The 21,750-nt window shown below is 34.3% G+C and overlaps 1 protein-coding gene across 5 annotated transcripts; it reads right to left on the bottom strand.

Annotated features, from left to right (window-relative positions):
* Positions 1–1,086: 1,086 nt before the first annotated feature.
* On the bottom strand, positions 1,087–6,539 carry LOC131036593 (uncharacterized). Of its 5 annotated transcripts, none has more exons than XM_057968497.2 (3): positions 6,332–6,539; positions 3,323–3,597; positions 1,087–2,535 (listed from the first exon to the last, which is right to left on the bottom strand). In XM_057968497.2, exon 3 carries the CDS (start codon positions 2,467–2,469, stop codon positions 1,192–1,194), a length of 1,278 nt encoding a protein of 425 aa, XP_057824480.2. In that variant the 5' UTR covers positions 2,470–2,535; positions 3,323–3,597; positions 6,332–6,539; the 3' UTR covers positions 1,087–1,191. The 5 variants fall into 5 exon arrangements, with proteins under 5 accessions (XP_057824480.2, XP_057824479.2, XP_057824478.2 ...); XM_057968496.2 differs by having other exon boundaries at positions 1,087–2,482; XM_057968495.2 differs by having other exon boundaries at positions 1,087–3,597.
* Positions 6,540–21,750: the final 15,211 nt, after the last annotated feature.

Raw genomic sequence — 21,750 nt, 5'->3', positions numbered from 1 at the left:
GACTTTTTGTTTTTGTTTTTACGTGTGGCATGTTATAGTGAATCTTCTGGAAAGAAAGTAATTGAGAGCTTTTTCAATTAAAAAGTTTGGTGAATCAACAAGGAGGCATTGACCGCCAACTTATGTGTCCTTATAAATTAGGAAACCATGTTTGCCAAGCCAACAAACACACTTTGACAACTTATTATGAGACTAAATTTCATTGCACCAAAGGCCTTACTGTCGTCATTATGTTAGTATACTATTTGTATTTCTATTAAAAAAATTCTGACCTGTCTGAACAACCTTAAATTGTTGAAAAGATAATAAAAGCTAAGTTCATGGCATTAAATATGGTAACAACCATATTGTTTTTCTTGCAATCCATAATATTTATCTTGCACTTGCGTGTACTCTTTTATTTCCCAATACTAACGCCTTAAGCATATATTTGCCATGAGCCTCATAACACAATCCTGAATACCACAATTTATATAAGCTTCTCTAGAATCAAATGTTAATGGGCAAGTTCAAAGAAAAAAAAGATTATTAACTTTCTGTACATTTCAGTATCGTTTAAATCATGAAGGCTCATAACTGAAAGAAAGGAGAAAGTCTGCAAAATCTTGGCATTGTTCTTATCTTTCTTTAATGTCTAGTATAAACATTCAAATGCATATATGATGTGAAATGAAGAACTGCATTGTAACCCTTCTGAGTTTACTGAAAATATGCATTTCCCTCGAAGCATCTTCGTGTGAGTTAAATTTTGTATTGAGAAAAGTTAACGAGAACTCCTCACCATCATCTTCTAAATACAGAAATGTCAATCTAGAACTCAACAGCAGTGCAAGATGAAAACTCCAGTCCGTTATTTGAATAATTCTTATAAGAACAACAAAAGGATAGAATTCAAATGATTGCAGTTAATTGAATGCTACAAACTATATACATATTGTATAAGAGAGATAAATAGATTAAATTTTTAATATTTTAAAGCACAGATCGATCTGCAAATTACATACAGGAATAAACTTTGTTAAAATAAAATCAACTGTGATGGCAAGGGAAATTCTGTTGGAAACATCTCAAATGTAAATACTGAAATAATGAAGCACTATAAACAATTGATAACAGGAGATGCAAGAAGCAATGCTACAGATTTGGAAAATCATAAACAATGATTCACAATTATAAACATGACAAGGAATCTTATGGAAAATCATCATCAGCCCAGGCTCTATTCAAACGTCTTCTCCTCCTCTGACCAGCAGCACTGTTAACTGATATAGTATCAGCTGCTTCGTTACCAGAATCTATATTGTTTTCACCAGACACATTTGGCTGGCCACCATGCAGCCTACTTGAAGAGGTATGATGCCTACTTGAAACTCTCAATCTTGCTGGCAAGCCACCAGCAACTTCATGAGAACCAAGCGGACTAAACATACGAAATAAGAAATATGCAGTGAATAATGGCCCTTGCGTACCCATTGCATCACTTTCAATGCCCTGATCAAGAGGCATACCCTCTTCACCCTCAATAACATAGTCACCATGAACAATTGCATTTGGGATGGCTGTACGGATGGTACTAAGCACATCACCCACATCACGCTGATGCTCTAAGCGCCGCCAGGCACGCTGGCGAGAAGGATCAATATCAGCTGGCCTTATCCTAGGATGTTCACTTCTTGCATGCTTGCGCAATTCTTCATATGCACCAGTAAAAGAGCATGACTCATGAGCACAGCTCCTGGTTGTCAAATTAAGATAGCTCCTAGCCTCTTCTACAGCTTTCCACTCCCGCACTGAACCTCGACAGAGTGGGCATTTTAACTCCAATTCTCCATTTGAAGGTGCTTCAATTTCATTTCTTTGAAATAATGCAAATTCAAAATTATTTTCTGCTCCCAATGCTGCTGCTGTATTCACAAATGGTAAATCATCTCTTTCCCAATTATCTGCTTCTTGAAATCCCCCTGACTGTGACCTCCAGGAACTTAGTTGATGTCTTCTATGTCTGCCTGGACCACCTAATTCCGTTTCTTCATTCAAATCTTGAGTTGATCTCAAATCCATTGCTTCACCTCCTGGACTTCTATGTATGCCTGGACCATCAGACCTGGAATATTCATCCATTGCTTCACCTCCTGGAATATCACTATATACTTCACCACTTTGGGATGATATGGTTCTCCAGTTCTCCTTTCGCTTTCTATACTGATCAAGGCAATTTGAATGTCGATAACTGGTGTCACACATGTAAGGTCGACAACCCTTGTCATGAGAAGTACATAAAAGGAGAACTGCATTATGCGGTTGTTCCATACAAATGGGGCATCTGGCATCATCCCACTCTTTCTTCTCAGCATCTATTTCTCCATCTTTTGACGTGCTTCCTTTATTATTTGGGTTTCTCTGAATTCTATCATAGGGATGAGACCTCCTAGCCTTGCGCAAAACCAAGCTATTGCTATCCTTTGGCATTTTTATCTATTAGCTGAACAAGTGCAAAAATAAAATCAAGCAAATTGATGTGTGTGGGAACAATCCCTGCATGGGGGCATATCAATTAATAAAGAACCAAGTCTAATGAAAATATGTATCCTTCAATTATGAAAAGAACCGACAATGATAATCAGTAACTTAGAAATCGTAACATGATATACATTAAATCTTATTGCAGTGTTCAAAGGTATAATAAAACAAACTCTAGTATCCTACAGGGCAGGATCTGGTGGCCATTTATCATGTAAAGGTTTGGACTCGGTCCTTGAACAAAATTTCGCTGTAAGTAGAAGATAAAAAGATCAATATCAATGTTAATGAAATTAGTTCCAAAAGCAATTAAATGGTGGGGCGCCAGGTCAGAATTGAGTATGAAAAAAACACAGAGATGGACAAACCACAACACACTACTGGCAGTCAGGAAATACTAGGATTCCAAGCATTGTGCACAAAGTAATGTTTGCTGTGAGAGAGAAAACCAGTGCTCTCTATAAGCAAGTTACTCGTGATGATTTTGCTCAAATACAAGAAGATATTGAAAGCAATCCAACTACAAGTGGTTTGATAATTTGAAACTAACAAAAAGAGGCCATGAATGTTTCTGCAATGATGACAACTTGTGAGATAACATTCAGTAGCAGACAAAATCTTCATGACATTTTTGCAACATTAACATTGCATGAGGTACAGAAACAATAAAGGAAAATGACTGGAAATAGAGAGGAAAACAAAAAATTTCAACTTAATTATAATACAACTCGTCATAGTCATGTACTAAAAATGCTAGTTACTCAAGGAAACTAAAGTTAATAAACTTAAGTGGATGGCTTACCAAAAATTATCAGTTAAACTTAATCTTTTGGTTTGATCTGTTGAAGATGATCACAAACTCGGTCTCAACTTCTATAGGGAAATGTTCATACAGCCTGAATTAAATTTCTTCAATAAAAGCCTTAACAAGTGAGATCCTCAAGAGTCTGGCACGGCGCCAGAATCCAAAACAAATAATTTCAATTCAAATTTATCTGTAAATCCCATCCACCAGCACATACAAGTGTGAGGTTCTACTTTATGCTCCACAGCAGATATGTTTGTATGTCTTAATGTCTGCACTTCATCCCGCCAAAGGTTGAAGGTCAAGCACATGTTATCAAGCACACAATGCAAACAGTGATGAGAAGCACTTCCAGAAATTATTAAATAGCAAACAGGGAAACATAACCATGTCCATACTTCAATGCTTCAATCATCTAATATTGAAATCTCCAAAGTCAATCAATTGAGGTTAAACGGTGACCAACAAAAAACTGAAATAATTCACTCAAGCCGCAACAATTGCCTCAGTAATGATTGCAAAAAAGATTAAAGATTTCCTTCACAGTACAACCAAGACAAAACCCATTGATATACAAACTAAGGTCTCACCCCACATTAGCAAATTTGCAAGATTGAACAGGCATTTCACACTAGCAATACGTAGCAAAAGGATGTTACAACATTGGTAAGAAACGATAAAATGTCCAATAGTTTGTTAGGTGGGTAGATGATCACCTCAACCCCAAATAAGGGATATTTAACAAGATATTATGACCACGCTAACAAGGGCAAAATTATTGCTAGAAATTTGCATCCCAGTCATCAAGAACCCCTTATTGCACAAGATTTTAGAAATTAATATTAAAAAAATTGTTTCATACATCATAACCTCAAATCTTTGTCTGCCTGCACTAAATGTTGTTTAAGACTCAATGCCAAGTACTTCAGCTTTCGTAAGACTTAAGTATTCAGCAAATCCCTCGGAGATCAAAAGTTTGTTGGGTTTCAAAAATAAGTATAGCATAGCTTAAACTAGTCAACAAGGCAAAAATTCACTGGCAGGATTGAAAGCTGTTTCATTCTGAACAAGGGGATTTTGCATACTGCTAGATCTATCCCATCTCAATGACATGTTGACTGACAAAGAAAGGACTTGTGTGTTTCTTAGAGCATCCCTCCAAAAAGACACATCTAATCAAATCATGTGTATACCAACTACATATTCATATCCATATTCAACAAATGTGTGGTAACATGTTAAAAATGGACAACGACTGATGAAATTCTACAACAGGATTTGGCAGAAGAGTTAAGCCAGGTTCCATGGGAATGGGAGACCCATGGAACTGAATGACATCCCTAGTATCCTAGGCATCCCTTTTCTTCATAAGGGAGCAGCCTGCTCTATTTGATGCATAAATCTAAACGATAAGTTTTAAAGGAAAATAATGCTAAAACCCCCTAAAAAGCTAAAGAGGGGGATTGTCATCGCAAATTCAACACGATATATTTACTTTTTAAAATTTCAGCGACTTTTAGTGCTTGAGCTACTTTACTGGCCATCACTCAATTCAGAAAGAAAATTACGATCCCCAAAACTAATTACTTGCATCCCTCCATCCAGAAAACTCAGAGAAAGGTAATCCGTTCATGAAAATCAAGAAAAATTCTCGAATAAAAGATATGTACCCAAAATGTTTGAGATGTCAAATCTAACATATTTGCTCTCTTCACTTGCCATGGTTACTTTGGTAACCGGAAAATTATGGGTGCAAAAGGTATAATTCTTTTAAAATGTATGCATTAGATTGTTTTGCAAGTATGGGGAATGTTGTGTTACTATCATAGAAATTGAGTTTGGAAGATGCATCTCTGGGTGCAAATAAATTCGAGGGTAGCACATGATTTGTTTGCCTGAATGGACAATTATACAATTGGATCACCATAAATCAAGTCTTAATTCCCAAGTTCTCGAATTAGTTAATGGGCGTCACAAAAAGGTTATTTTTTTATATATTTCGAATGGAGAATTTGACGAATCTTTAGCAATTGGAATACGATGAATCAGGTCCTAGTCTCTCACATGAATACTGATAAAATAGTTCGAGGGCGTCAAAACAAAATGGCCCGTCTAAAATCTAGATAAAAACATCCCTGTTATCCTAAGGCGATTTCCTTGATACACCTTTTAACCAGTCGGATATCATAGCTGAATACTAACTCAGGATCGAAGGATTTCTCCGAATAAATCAAAACACTATGGCGATTTAGGCCCAATTCATTAAAGACTGTAATACCAATCAAAACAAACCTTTTCGTCGAGATCTAATGAGGAGAAACTATTCGGCTTTTGGTTCTTCCGAAGAGAGATTTAGAAGGCGCTAAATCTCAAAACAAGCAATACGAAAAGGGATGAAGCTAATAAAATATAAAACCGTTCCTGACAGATCTCTCTGAGGAAGGTTCAGATCATCAACCCAAAAAATTTAAGAGAATCAAAAGAAAGAAAAAAATAGGGTTTTCCTAAGAAAAAGGAGAGGTAGATAGAGATTCAACTCCGACCCCAAAAAGAATAAAACCGCAGTTGCTTTTCGCTTGAATTCCTCATTGCCCAATTCATAAAAATAGCTTAGCACAAATCAGACGGCCTTTTCATGAAGATCTGATGAGGGAAATGCATTGGACTTAGAGATCTGATAAGAGAAAATTGTCCCGCCTTTCACAAGGGCAGATTTTCGAGGAGAGCAACCCCTACAAACAGGATAATATGGATCAGTCCCAAAGAAATGAAGAAAAAGGAACCCTTTTGACTCGATTAACAGACCTCTGAAAGGATCGAAACACTGAACCAAAACCGAAGAAAATGAATTGGGATGTCTTCCCCGCCCAAAAGACCGATTATGGAAACAAACCCACAAGACAGAAAAGATCCAAAACACAAAACCCGCAATGACAAAGATTCAGCATATCAAAGAGGAAGAAAAACATTAGGAAATAAAAGTCATATGGGCATGCAGAAAAGGACCAGATGTTCCTGGATCAAGACTTGTATTTGTGTCCAGAAGAGCTCCTATCTTTATCCTAGTGCTCCATTTCTCCTCTTCCTCTTGTTTCTACCTGGGTTGGTTTCTTCCTTCTAGTTTCTGATCATGGCTTCTTAAACGCTAGATATATACGATCCTTGTGTAGAAAACGGTGATTTTTGTACCTTGTTTCGTCATTCAACAAAAGTCCTTAACAATCTAAGGTTGTCCTTCAACAATTACATCTCAACCTATCTTAATTAGGCTCCAAAAAAGCGGACAATGTAAGGTCTAGATTCATTCCATGGAGCTTTGGAATGCATGTACCCACGTGATTTTTTATTTTTTTTAAATTACGACTTAAATTTTCTGAGATGTATATTTAAAATGGTGCAATTTACTTGTATTTTGGATTTATAATGATTTATTTTATTTTATGTCTTGAGTAGTGTATTAATTATGTAATTTTGTGTAGTTGCAAATAATTTTACCTTCACTTTTCTTTATCATTATTCATTCTTTAGATTTAAATTTATTTCTACCACCTCTCTAAATCTGAGGAATGGCCCAAATGTTTTGAAGGGTTTAAAGCCCTAAGGGACAACTCTGAAGCAACCCCCCAATGATGAAAACCATCTTATGGAACATTAGGGGATTAGAGGCCCCTGACAGGAAATATGTGGTCAAAAGATTCTTAAATATGCACAAGGAAATTGATTGCCTTATGCTCCAAGAAATAAAATCAGTAGGATTATCTCTAGAAATTGGGCTAAAATCCATCTGGAGGGAAGCCACCCCCTTCTTTACCAAACACCCTAAGGGTAAGGGTGGAGCTGCAATATTGGTAAGTCCTAAATGGAAGAACAAGATTCTCAAATGGGGACAATCCCCCTGTGATAGGGCAGTATGGGTGATAATACAGAATGAAAATAAGACATTTGGTCTCTACTCAATATATGCTTCTAATGACTACCGAGAAAGGGGGGAGATGTGGGGATGGATTGCAAAATTAGAAAACATCCCCTGGCTCTTGGGAGGAGACTTTAATATGGTACTCAATGCACAAGATAAACAAGGAGGGAATAAGGTGGAATGGAAAGGAGCGAAGAGGATACACTGGGAGATGATGGTCAATAAAATGAGGTTGCTTGACCCAATAGCAGGTAAAAAAGGAGAACACAACTCAGTATGGTACACTTGGTGTAACCACCAACAATACAATAAGAGAGTGTACTGCAGGCTAGACAGATTTTACTTCAATGGGGATTATTTTGAAATTATTAAAAATAAGCAAGGTGTTCAGTATGATGTCATACCATATACATTATCTGATCATCACCCCATTATGATTGGGCTAAAGATAACTAATAGTAAAATGGCCCTTCCAAGCCCTAACTTGAATTTTAGAATGAATACTAGCTTGCTAAAGGATGGTGATCTTAAGTGTGCACTATACCTGGTCAAAATGTATAACAAATGTGGAAACAGCAAGTTGTCAAACATTGAAAGGTGGAACCAAAATATTGCAACCTGGACCTCACTTTGTTAGGTGGTAGGTAAAAAAGAAAGCTAAGGATGCTAGAGCAACTGAGATGCAATTGAACAATGCACTACAAGTGGCATAATCTGAACGGCAAGGGGATCCGGAAAATGCAACACGAGCACTTGTCAACTAATCAGGGCCAAAAATGATCTTAGAAGGCTACAAAACCAAAAAATTAAAGGATGGAGAGCAAGAGCTACGCTTAACTGGTTAGATTTTGGGGATCGGGGGTCCAAGTTCTTCTTCCAGATGCTCAAAATGAAACAAGCAAGAGATAATATAGACTCCGTATGGGAAGACAATAAAAACCTCTCTGAACCAAATGAAATTCTAGAATGTTTTGCTCAGTACTACAAGCAATTATTCTCTGCATAACCAGTTAGGGAGGAACAGGAAAATGCAAGGAAATTAATCATGTCTTTAGTCCCCAAACTCCTTGATAAAGAAGATAGCAGGATTCTTGAAGGAGCTATCTCCAAAGAAGAAATCAAAGAAGCTATAGATGCCCTCAGTAATGACAAATCCCCTGGCCCTGATGGGTTCCCAATAGAATTTTACAAGGATAATGTTGAATGGATTGTAGATGATCTCCATGAGCTATACTCTGAGGCTATTCACAAGGGATCCCTAGGTGAAAACATAAACCAAGGTCTGATCAAACTCATTCCCAAAGAGGGAGATAGAACCCTTGTTAAAAACTAGAGACCCATTACACTGTTAAATGTATCATATAAGATATTAGCAAAGTTGACAGCAAGTAGATTGGAAAATATTCTACCTAAGATTATCAGTAATACACAAACAGGGTTTGTCAAAGGACGCTACATATTAGAGAACTTAATCACATGTTGGGAATCACTTCATTGGGCAAAAGAAAAAGGACAGAATGGAGCCATGTTACTCATCGACTTCGAGAAAGCTTATGACAGAATTGAATGGGAATATATTATTCAGATGCTCCAGACTCTAGGATTCCCCCCTGGGTTCTATAAATTGGTCAAAACACTATTATGTGATGCTAATGCCTCAGTTGAAGTGAATGGAATGAGATCCCCCAAATTTGCACTATCCAGGTCAATAAGGCAAGGTTGCCCCCTAGCCCCTGCACTATTTGTCATATCTGTTGATGCAATGTTCTATTTACTCAAAGACTCCTCTGTCACTCCTCCTGGCAGGGGCATATCCTTACCTAATAAAAAGGAAATATGTAATGTCTAATTTGCTGATGATACTACAATGTTAATTAAACTTGATGAAGAAAACCTTACTGCCCTGCTGGAAAATATAAATGTTTTTTGCCTTGCCTCTGGAAGTAAGATTGTTATGCACAAATCTAACCTACTTGGCTGGGATGATAGCCCTCCGGACTGGCTCTCAAAATTCTCTCTCAATTGGTTGGGTCCTTCCCATATGGTTAAATATCTAGGTATCCCCTTCTCTATCCTTCCAAATCTAAAATAAATGTGGGAATGGGTAAGGAATATGATAAAGAAGAAACTCTCTAAATGGAATAGGAACTATCTATCTTTGGCTGGAAGATTTCAGGTCTGTCAAAAGATCATATAATATCTATTTCTCTGCTGCCTGGCTCTTCAAGAACTATTAATTTAACCATATCCAAAAACATATAAGGGAATTTCTTTGGTCTAATGGGAAAGGTACCAGGAAGAAACATGCAGTGAAATGGGAATGGTGTACTATGCACAAACTATATGGTGGGATGGGGCTAAAAGATCTTAGAACACAAGGGATAGCCCTCACCTCCAAATGGATCCTTAAAGCCATGGATGGTGAGGAGTCATGGAAAGTCCTAATAAGAAACAATATATCATCCTCAATTCCAACAAAAAGCCAAGAAGTGGAAAGACCTCCCCATGATTGACCTTCTTCTTGGACAGATAGATGTAGCCCCAGCTGGATCGGGGGTCTTTAAGTCCCTATGGAAGGCCTAGGAACGGGTGAAACACTTAGTACACTACAATCTGAAGGGAAATAGACAGGGCCAAGTCACTAGTGATAGATCTATCTGGTGGAATCTTATATATTATGGAAAACCATTGGCAGCTCTTCAAGGCTGCTCTGCACTTAAATGGCACAATATGGGAATCAAGTACTTTGAACAGATTCTGGAGAATGGCCAATTAAGAACATGGGAGGATCTGCAACTTTCCTTCTCTATCCCGTTATCCCAAAGCAGAACCTATAACATCCTTAAGTCTTCCTTAGCCAATGCTCTTCCCCCACCTCACCTTTCTCCCCCCCTCTTCTCCTTCTCTGGGCTTAGTTGGGTTGATGGCACCCCTCTTTCCTCTCTTAAAGCCAAAAACATTTATGAATCCCTCATTGAGGCATATACCATTTTTCTCCACCTAAATAATTGTTGGGAGCTAAATTGGGAACCTGGGGTATGGAAAGATAGATTAGGTAAATTTTGGATGACTCCAAATGAACCAAAAAAATAGTTCTTTGGTTGGAGAATGTTGTTAAATAAACTCCCTATTAAGGACAAGGAGGGTAACTACCTAAATTGCAAGATTTGTAGAATTCCAGAGACTGTGAAACATATCTTTTTTTACTGTCATTTTGCAAAGGAAATCTGGAACTTGTTTGGTCTAAATATGGATGCTAATTGTGTTGAAATCATAAATGTTGTTTTAGGCTACATTAAGGGTTGTAGGAAAACTACAAATATCTTATGGTCTTGTTTATCTTTAGAAATTCTTTGGCTCATTTGAAAATACCGTAATGATGATGTCTTTAATAACAGCACCAGGCACCTCACTAAGTCTCTTAGGAGACTCATTTTTCATATTGTCTCAATGCAGGTCACTGTGGTTATAAAGCTAGACTCAGATAAGTTTGATAAATGGATAAAGGAAGGTGCCACCACTGTCTACATCAAAGAGCTATCCCACGGCTTCACATGGGAGAGAGATGAACTAGGAAAGGCGGCATTTGAGCAAGCACTAATGGCCTTCATGAGATAGATGGACCGTAGACATCTACATATGGAAATTTCTCGGGAGGAAGCTAACTTGATACACTAGAACACCTCACACCCTCACAAGCAGGACATTCTTGACGGCCATATGGAAGTATGGCAAGATGGAGATATGGACTGGGTGACTTGGATCCCACCAGTGGGAGTCAACTCTTCTCCAGATTCTGAAATTTCTTTCATATAGTTTGTTATGACTCTTTATTTTGATCTTTTTGCTCTTATAATATGATGTAATTATTGTAACCATCTCCCCTTATGTGGTGATACTCCGGAACTATAATCTTTTTGATGGATGCACCCTCCTAAGGTGCCTTGATGTGGATATTCTCAGTCAATTCTGGTGATATGTAATGACCTTATGATATTTAATCCAAAAAAAAAAAATTATTTCTACATTTAGTTATTCATCACTTTTGGTCAAATTCAAGAGTGTAAAATTGATCCAAGTCACTTTGTTATAGTAGATATAGATCCTATTTTTTTAAATTGAATTTCTTAAACTAGACCTATATTTCATTTCGTTACTATTGATTAGGAGTTCAATAAAGCGTAAATTGTTTCAACTTGTATGTTAAAGTGGTATATTTAGGGACTAACTCAACTCATTTGTACCATTTAGGACCTAGGAGAACATAGTGCATTCATGCATCTATGGACATCAAAAGAATAATCTATTGCCATTAGTGTTGTATCAAAATCTTAAGTTCACACTGTATGGTTGCATGTTGTCTTATTCTTTGGTCATTATTGTTCAATTGATCTATCCAACGGTTTAACAAAAGGAGGATAAATCATTATCCAACACACACCCAAAGCATGTATATTGGCACCATTTTCCTAAATACAAAGCTATAAACATAGAGTTAAATAGGTTGTAAAGGTCCAAGTCAAAGATTTTAGTTTCATCCACTCTTGCACTCACAAAAGTGAATTAGGTAGTTGTATAATTAGTTTTTAAATTCAAGAATAGTCATCCAATGAGCCTTATTTTTCCATTAAATTGGCAAATTAGTTGAGGACACCTAGCACTAGCAATCTAAATCAAATCTAAAGCTAATATACTTTGTCTATTTATTTAATTTTTATATTAATTATATTATTTATTACATCATCAATTATTAGTCTTAATTATAAATCCTATATTTAGTTATTGTCCTAGGTAATTTGTAGTGAAAGTATTTGTTTTTATTCTATAAAATGGTTAATTTGACTTTCTTAGACCTTTTAAGCTTTTGTGCTTGGTGTTTATTCTTTCTTTGTCAAGGTTTCAAATATGATATTTATTATTGTTAATAGTTTTATTTCATATTTGATTAGGGTTTAAATCCACCCTTGTGTTTTATTATTCTACTTTAATTAGGGTTTGGACTCTTCTCATTTCATACTTTTTTATTCCTACTCTTCCACCCCTTAAATTGGACCTTTGATTTCAATATATTGTTGCTAAAAAAATTATCTCATGTCAAATTGTTTCTTTGTCATGGACTCATCTTTATATTTTGATGACATTTTTATTTCATTTTACAAGTTGAAACCATAGGTGATGATTTTATTTATATGTTAATCACTCATAGATTATCTTGCCTAGGGTTCCTTGTTAGATATATATTTTTCATGATACATGTATGTTTTGCAACACTAACTATGATATGTATTGTAATGTACATACATATATGTGCTTTGGTGAATATATCTATTTGCATATATGTCGTGTTATATTACTAGCTACCCACGTATGATTTTATGTTATGTCACATGTTATGATGTGGTATCCCATGTTCAATCTCATTTGTGTCATTATGGGTTAACTAAGGTGATGTACACCTATGCTTTATTATCATATTTTTGTAATGGCTATATCTTCACTTGTGTTTTTTGAAGTCATTCACACCATTATATGATTATATTTTGGGTGGTCCTCTTTCTTTCCATGATATTTTGATGTTAAGAACTCTTCCTGTGTGTTATGATGATCATATTTCTATAACCTTTTCTTTTATTATGCATATGGCTTATGTATCTTAGTGTCCTATCTTTCATGCTAAGTCAAATTCTCTTGCACAAAATTTTCATACAATTGATCATGCATATCAACAAATGGATAGATGCTAAAATGTTATATCTCATCTATTTTTCTTTTATGATCTGGTTGTATCACCCCCTCCTCGATTGATTGAAAAAATCTTGTAATGGATGTAATTTAATAGACCAAATTACGAATACCATAACTTAGATGTCTCTTTGAGATTTGGTTCATTTATCTGAACTATAGAGATGTTGTAAGTCAAGTTTTAGCTAGAATCATTAGTGAATTTGATGTTACTCCTCTATAGGTAGTTACTCCTGTTGAATCTATTTATGAAAATAACTCTAAGATTTCATTGGGCCTCATTAGTGCTCCCCTCCCCATATTATTTGGTGGTTTTCATTATTATATTATGGTTATATAAGTGGGCATTTAAATCAAATAAACTTTCATTGATAATGGATTTGATTTAAATATTTGTAGCAAGGGATTTTTAATTGTGATCAAAGGCGATTTTACAAATTTACCAATTTTTCAAGTCACTATTAAGGCGTTTGATAATGTGGGTTGTGATTCTCTTGGTTTTGTTACTTTACCCATTACTCTTGGACCTCTTACACATAGACTAAAAGTATTTCATGTGATGATTGGTTCTTTATTATATAATAGTATTTTAGTCCTCATCCGTGGATTCATGTTATAGGTGTTATACCTTCTACACTATATTGAACCTTAGATTTATTCATAATAATAGATTATCGATAGTAATAGAAAATGACAATCTCTATCAATATTGCTAAGTGCTTAAAATTTTAAATATTACATTTACTCTTAATTGATGGGTTACACCTACATTATCATTTGAAAAACTATCCTTCATCTACAACTCAAGTTGATCTTGATAATGATTGGGATTCTCTTAATTTTACTCATTCGTGTTGGGAAAGGTGTGTTATTCACCTTACGTGATGTAAAAATAATATTTTTGTTTGTTGCACTTAGGAAATCTAGCGATGTGTGCATCATGTGGGTTAGAGATCCTTGGGGCCACTTTATATGCTATATGTAACATTAAAATAAAGATTTGATGCGGGTTGCACATTGAAAAAATATTTAATATTGAGAAAAATCAGTACCAAAAAGTAAATGAATGGGACATGGTATTGTATTCTCATGGTATTATGCACATTGTTTATGTAATAACACTTGGTGATTTTGTGTAAGCCCATTTCTATAAAAGAAAGCATTTGAGTAGTTGTTGAGGTTTTTGAGCATCTCTTGAAAGTTTCACATTTGAGGAGAAGCATGGAGACTCTCATTTTCTATGGTTCTCATTTTCTTGTTACATGTAACACAAATAGGGAGCTTCATGTTTCAAAATCCTTGCATGGAGACTCTACAAGTGTATTGTAATCTCTATTCATGAGATAATACATTGAGTATGCGAGTGCTTTTGGAAGCTGGTTTTTTTTTTCATTTAAGGGTTTACCCATGGTACATCTTGTACATCATCTTGATGGTATTTTTTCTATTCTTTTGCATTGTGAATTATGAATATTTGTTTGCATATTGTTATCTCTTGAGAATATGAGGAAATATATGGCTACAAATTTGCTTTCCCTTCACATGCCAAGGCACACAAAGTGAATTATAAAGACTATGAAATCTCTTCCTACTATATAGGATGTATGCCTTCATCTCTTCATATGGATATTCTTATGAATAAAAGTACCCTTATTCATGGATTTGAGTCACATTCTAGTTTTGATTATCAAACAAAAATTAGAAGGATGCATCCTAACTTGTCAACTTGATGATTAAAGATGAAAATGAAGGTTTATTAAAACTTAGATTCATTGAACCTAATAGTCTCAATGGATTTCAAATATAGTTCCTATGGATAAACCGGGTGGACATATTCATATATGAATTGATTTTAGATATCTTACTAAATCAATGCTCAAGGATGATTTTTTGTTGTTGAATATAGATATGTTTGTCAATTCCATCATGGGACATGAGATATTATCATTTATAGATTAAGTTTTCCAATTCCATTCCTAAATTATAATTAATAAGTCAAGCATGAAATATTTGATTACTATAGAAAAAATTGTATGCATGGTTGTAATGGTTCATGAATTAGATTCCTTGATGATCAATGAGTAATCTATTACTTTTTCATGTTAGTGTTAAGTTATTGGTTCATTAAATTTTATGGATAGGTTATTACTATAGTAAAATAGATAAAACTTCACACAAATTTATTCTAAAGTGTTCAACTTGCCTAACACATGTAATCACAAGCATGAACCTACTCATGAGCTTCGTGTAATTTCAACTAGAGTGGCAAAACACATGCACCTATATAAATTATAGTTACATCTTGTAAGACCATAAAAATGAATTTTCTTTAGATAAGTTCCATTACCAATTCCTAGTTGGCACAAACACTTTAATGTATCGTCTCCAAAAGGAAAACTATAAAAGATCCCATTAATGTTATATAATTGTGCCAATAATTCTATTTAGGATGTTTGTTTGTTTTTTTATCGGTAATGGGCTGAAGCCGATAAGGTGTACATAACCTACCCCCTTGTGGAATTTGAATTTGTGGCCCCTAAGAGCACAAGTTCTCTACCACTAGGCCAACTTAGGTTGTACATTAAGGATCTTTAGTTTTAGTGGATCTTGATTTTTAAATTTAAAATGGTAGTGCTATACAAGGAATCATAGAAACACTTTAGCCCATTATCATATTTACCTATTTTGATTTTTCACATATGTGTGTCATTCATTTCTATACCTTTCACATACCTCATCCCTTACATATTATCAAACTCACATCTAACTATATATGACTTCTCTATTGCTACTTTCCATATTAATATTGGTCTTATTCACATATCACATGACATGTTTTATTATGTGTGTATAACTTATCTATATAATTTATTGCTTGTGTTCTCTTACCATTAGGTACAACTTACCACCATCTATTTTTTGTGCTTATATACTTATGCTTTTCTTATTACTTGATACATCTTAATTTATTGTCATAAAATATTATACTTGTCATTTATTACATGGTTGTTGCACTTTAAACATTATCTTTTTTCTTGACCTTCGATTCCTTTTTTTACTTAGATCTTACCATCAAGCTATCATCTCCTAGGAAAGAAGATAATGAGAAACAACAACAACAACAAGAGGAGATCCCCATACCATCATACGAGTCATCAAAACCAAACTTTTTGGTTCATAGGACATCAAGAGAGTAGAGCAACATCATAAGTTCAATATAGATTTCTTGAACTTAACAATTTCAAGAGGATGCCCCATTAAGCATCTAGCTCAACTGAAAATCCACAAGTTTCCCCTAGTCAAGCTTACCCCTAAGCATGAAGTTGAGAATCAAGAAGAGATATTTTCTTACCCATTCACTACAGGAAGGCAACATTCACAAGTAGGTGAGCTTTTTTATTCTCAACCTTTGGGAAGTACTCCAAGAACATGTTGGATGTCTATTATTTTTTCTTTTCTGACTAATTGTCCATGAACATGAATGGCATCTCAAGCTAGTAAAAAAATGAGGCTACTTTAATAATCCAATCAATGGTTTTGTTAAAAATTATTTCCTTGTTGGCTAGTTTAGGATAGATTGATTATTGTCATTTTCTAAGAAGCACTACTACACAACCTACATTCTCCTTAAGGTAATGCATACTCTAGTTTTTGTTTTCCTCCAAGTGCAAGCATACACATTTTATTGTGTCCCTTTTTGTATTTTGAAGTGGGCCCATGTTGTTGTAGTTCCCCTTTCATGACTCTGCATCCGATAGATAGGCTACGCTTTTGGATTCTATGTTTAGCAATCACATATCTTGCAAATGTAGCCAATATGTTGGCAGTTTCATGCCCCCATGGTCCATAAGTTATATCTAAATTGAGACATCTTGAATGGACCATTTAGTTCCTATTTTGGGCAAAACCCCACTTGAAAATCTAAAGATGGCTAAATTCTTAGGTTTGCCAATGCAAAATCATGGTTTTGAAATTATTGTCAAACTCCAACAAGGTTCTCACAACACCTTCAAGACCTGAGAATTTCTCCCCTGTTTTGAAAATACACACCTTCTTTTATCTTCCTTTTGGCTAATTTTTTGTCTTTGTTGGCATTTTGGCTAGGTTTTGAAAACTTTTAAAGTTTACAAAATTTATAAAGCCTCTTTCAAATTGATGATTCTTCATGGTATTGAACCCATTGTCAGGCCCCAACAAGGTTCTCACACCATGTTGGGGCCCAACATAAAACTCATAACTTCAAAAGGATTCCAACCTTGAAAGAGGAGAGAAATTTTTAAAATCTCACAAGATGGTTTTCAGCAAGTTAAAGAGGTTTCAAAACCTTGTCAAAGTTGGACATCTTGAGGTTGTTTCCATTGTGTCATTGGAATGGTAGACTTAGTCCAAGAAGGTGCAATTTTATGTGACAACAAGTTCCACAAGGACAAGAGTATTAATGAAACATTGTTGTAGGGCTAGGGACACAAATATTATCCTAAGATATATTATTCAATATTTTGGATGTGGTATATGGTGGTCTATAGGGTATAGAAGCCTACAATGTCAAGATATATGAAAATCATTAAAGTCTAAAATGGGTGTAAAGTGGAACTAAAGCATACTAAATAAACAAACACTAACACGAGTGCACAAATACAATAATGATTTACGTTATTACACACATGAGAATCGTGATTATACTTCTTATTGGTCTCATAATAATCATCATAATAGAATTCATTATGATTATGAGTATAAGAAATAATAGAGGTACAAAAAAAATTGAAAGTGAAACCCTAATATGACTGCCAAGGGTGGGTAGGTTGGGTGAAAAAGATATCATAATAAAACCTGAAAATACTAGTAGAAGAATATGTAACAATGAGAAAGCAATAAAATAAAATGATAAATAGTTTAGTTAAAGACACAATAGCATGTCCCACTACTCCAAGAAAACCTTACATTTTTCCTAAAAGAATGTCATGATCGAAAAATGCATGAAGGTTTGATCTAAGTAAGGGGTTTGATTAAAATGGTTTAGATCAAACCCCCCTCAATAGAGCCCTCGACGTAGTCTTCTTTTCTTTTAACAAAATGCTAACAAAAAAACTACTTAACCTCATTTTTTTTGTTAAAAGTAGTTATCCAAAGGTGCAACTTTACAAGTATTTATCCCTCGATGTTAAATTTCCAATAAGTACAATATTTATTATAAATTTTTAATAATTATTTAATAAATATAATCAACATAGGTTCATTACAATAATAATAACCTCTATTTGAGACACTACGACAAATAACAAACTAGGTTAGAAAATTGTCAGAAATTTGTAATAAATCACGTATTAATGTCCTTATTTTAATGGAAAAATTCAATTTTGATAAGTAGGAAAAGAGAAACATGTTACGATAAAAAGATAGATCTAAAACCATATTGTTATCAATTAAAAATTAAGTAATAAATATTTATTATTTAACAAAATTACCAAAGACTGTCTATGTACTAGATATTGGAATTAATGATTTATATCCAAAAAAAATGAAATATTTTATTTGTAGTTCAAGTTATACAATACAGTAAAATAATTTTTCAGATTATTTAATGGGTGTTGGAAATATGGTGATTATTTCAATTATTGATAAATCTTGAACATGTATTTTTTGAAATTAAAGTTGCATTCAAGTGTATTCAATCTAAAACAAGATTCTTTAACTTTTAGAAATTAAAAAATGAATAAAAGATATGAACAAACCACAAAAGAATATGTCACGAAGTAACCCTTTCAAGAAAAAAATACACCAACAAAGAGGACAAGATTTAATTGCTCAATCAAAATGTGTTGGTGTAAAATTAGGGTTGGGGTTAAATTAAGATAATAAAACCACTAAATGACCTAATTAACCAACACATTAAGCAAGAGAGGAATCTAATAGGTCTAGCTTTGATAGACCAAGATTCTGATAAGATTTCAGGCTCCTTTTATAGGGCTCTATCCTCCTTAAGTTGAATTGATTTGAATTGTTGAAGATCAGGGTGAGACAGTGAATTATTGAAGCAATATGATAGAAATAATGAACTACAGATGTACAGAGACACCAACCTGGATATGAGCATAATAAGATGATTTGGATATGTTCCTAGAAGTTCGATTTGATTTTTCGAGACCAAGTAGTATCAATTTGCCATGGTACTTTGAATTTCTCACGGTCGAAAGTTGAACTTGTTGGTCTTTGTGAATCTTGTTGATCCTCCTAAATGCAACTCTATACCTGTTCCCGCATACAATGAAAAGGGAAAATATGTTGGGAATAAGGGTTTGCCTTAGGTCAAACCCTAGTTTTGGAATTAACCATGGAATTGAATTGAAAATGTAAATGAAGTACTACTGTAAGTTACTTTCCTTTTTCAGAGAGAAAGGTTGAGAATGAATGAAATAGTAATGATATACCTTTAATGAAGTTTTGTTTGTCTCCACAAAGGAATTAGGGTTTCTTGTAGATTGTTTTCATAAAATATATAACATGAATGTCATCTCCAGTGCTTGAATCTTGACTTCACTTCTGCTCCAATGTTCGATGGAAGACTGATTGCTTACTCACTTGAATTTTCTAGAGTGTAATTGAGATCTTGAATTTCTAGGTTAGGTCTAAAATTAGAGGGGTAGAACTCCTTTTATACTTGCTTGTTGAAAATTTGATTGAATTTCTGCAACAGGATGACACGAGGCTAGATTTCCTACTCATCAAAGGTGACCTTTAAGAGGGGCCAATTTGGGGCCTGATTACAAGGCTCGAGGCATATACACCTTGGTCCTAATTTAGGACTAGGGTGTGGTACGTCCTGGTCCTGATTTGGGACCACGGCATCATATGTCTTGCTCCTACAAATCAAGACTCCAAATAGGGGGTCAAGCTGGAAATGTGGTGAGAATGTGAGGTGAATGGGTGGTGTGAGCAGAATCAATGTTGTAATCAGGCCTTAGAGGACAAAACACCAAAGTGAGGCTTAAGTGAGGATAAAATTGTAGGTGAGTACAATTTAGGATGCTACACAAATAAATTATTATAATGGTTCCATCTTCTTTCATGCACTTCTAACCAATAAAAAAACAACTCTATTCTTTAAAAAAGCAACCTCAAACCCTTATTCAATTCACCCCACTTCTTCAACCAAGAGTTTTCTTATCAAAACCTCACACACAAAAAATCAGAATGTAAAATGCATAAAAACACAACTTAGGCACCCCCAAAAGCTACTTTATAGTTAGTTGCAAAAGACTTGCTTTCCAAGCAACAAAATCGACTTGTTTATAACCTTATTTCGCCCACCTTGACTTGGGCACCCATATAAGAAGTTGTTTTACACTTTTTTATGGAAGTTAACATGGACACCACTTAATTTTTATTTTTTTACAAATACAAATTGATTTATCAACATCATCCTTATCCCTCCGTTATGGATAATCTACAAGTAAATAAGTGGGAATAAATAATTTAAACATATTATGTATCCAATTTAATAAATATTTTCAAGGATTTATAAGGTGAATGCCACTTCTATCCTAACAATGGGTTTGGTATTGAGGACCACACCAATCACAATATGTATAGAAAATACTCTCCTAATTAAATTGATGTGAGGTAATGAGATCTTATAGTTCTGACTTGGAGGGGAACTGTTTTAGCTATTTGACATGTGAGGATATCTCCAACTATAGGGATAATGCTTCACATGTATTCCAACACTGTGATTTCACCAAGCAGATTTAAACCTAGGTATCTAACGTGATAATCTTATTGACTTAAACAATCAATTAGAATTCCATGAACACTTTATGATAAATTGTAAGTACTCAATAAACATAGTAGAAATATAACAAATTTTTAAATTGAAAACTAGGTGAATAGGATATAAAAAAAAATTAAAATTTATTTTAGATATAAAATGAAAAATATTTAGTTTACATCATCCTTAAATTCTTGACTATTTGTTCATTATGATTGATAGATTGTGCTAATTATTGAAAATTATTTTTTTAGTGTCCCAATAGTGTTGAAAAGTGGGACACATTACTTGTTCATCACCAGTTTTAGATTTTAAAATGAGAAGAAAATACCAGAAAGTACAAATCTAGAAAACCCTAATATGAATTAAAATATCTAGAAGAGAATTACCTCATATAGGATTAAACTGGTTCACAACAATTCCAAGGAAAATAATTTATTTTTGATTGACCTAGGCTAATTAAAAAGATACAATCAATTAAACATAAGTCAACCTAGACTAATTAATTATTGGACTAGTGAATTCTAAAAATAAATGTTAGGCTAAAAAAATAAATGCAACGGATAAATGTACTTAGTTCTATGACTAAAGAATGCATGCTTTCAATAAAGATTTTGAGATTTGATCAATTTCTACCATGAAAGTGGGATCTCTCTATAAATGAAGTGCCTTAGATTTTGCACTAAAGCTATACATTGTTAGAGATCGTGTTGATATGTTTGGATCAAGTCAATAACCGTGGATTCATCCCCTAAGTCCATATTCCTAATAATATTCAATGAAACTATAAAGATTTGGTCAACCACTGAGAGGGGGGGGGGTGAATCAATAGATAGAAAATAAAATAAACTTTTACCAAACAAACTTCCAACTCTGAATCAACTCATAAAGTATACCGGTTTAGTCACTCAGACAAATCTGCAATTGCACTGTTAAACTTTACCGATTGTCCTAATACTCAGTGACACAACACAACGGATCTTGAAACTTAAATACCAT

The sequence above is a fragment of the Cryptomeria japonica genome, chromosome 11, assembly GCF_030272615.1.
Source record: "Cryptomeria japonica chromosome 11, Sugi_1.0, whole genome shotgun sequence".
Taxonomy (NCBI): domain Eukaryota; kingdom Viridiplantae; phylum Streptophyta; class Pinopsida; order Cupressales; family Cupressaceae; genus Cryptomeria; species Cryptomeria japonica.
The sequence above is the reverse complement of the archived record's forward strand: the minus strand, read 5'-3'. Positions and strand labels throughout refer to the sequence as shown.

Excerpts from the sequence above, each read along its gene's own strand:
- LOC131036593 (XM_057968495.2), bottom strand. The coding sequence starts at position 2,469 with ATGCCAAAGGATAGCAATAGCTTGGTTTTGCGCAAGGCTAGGAGGTCT.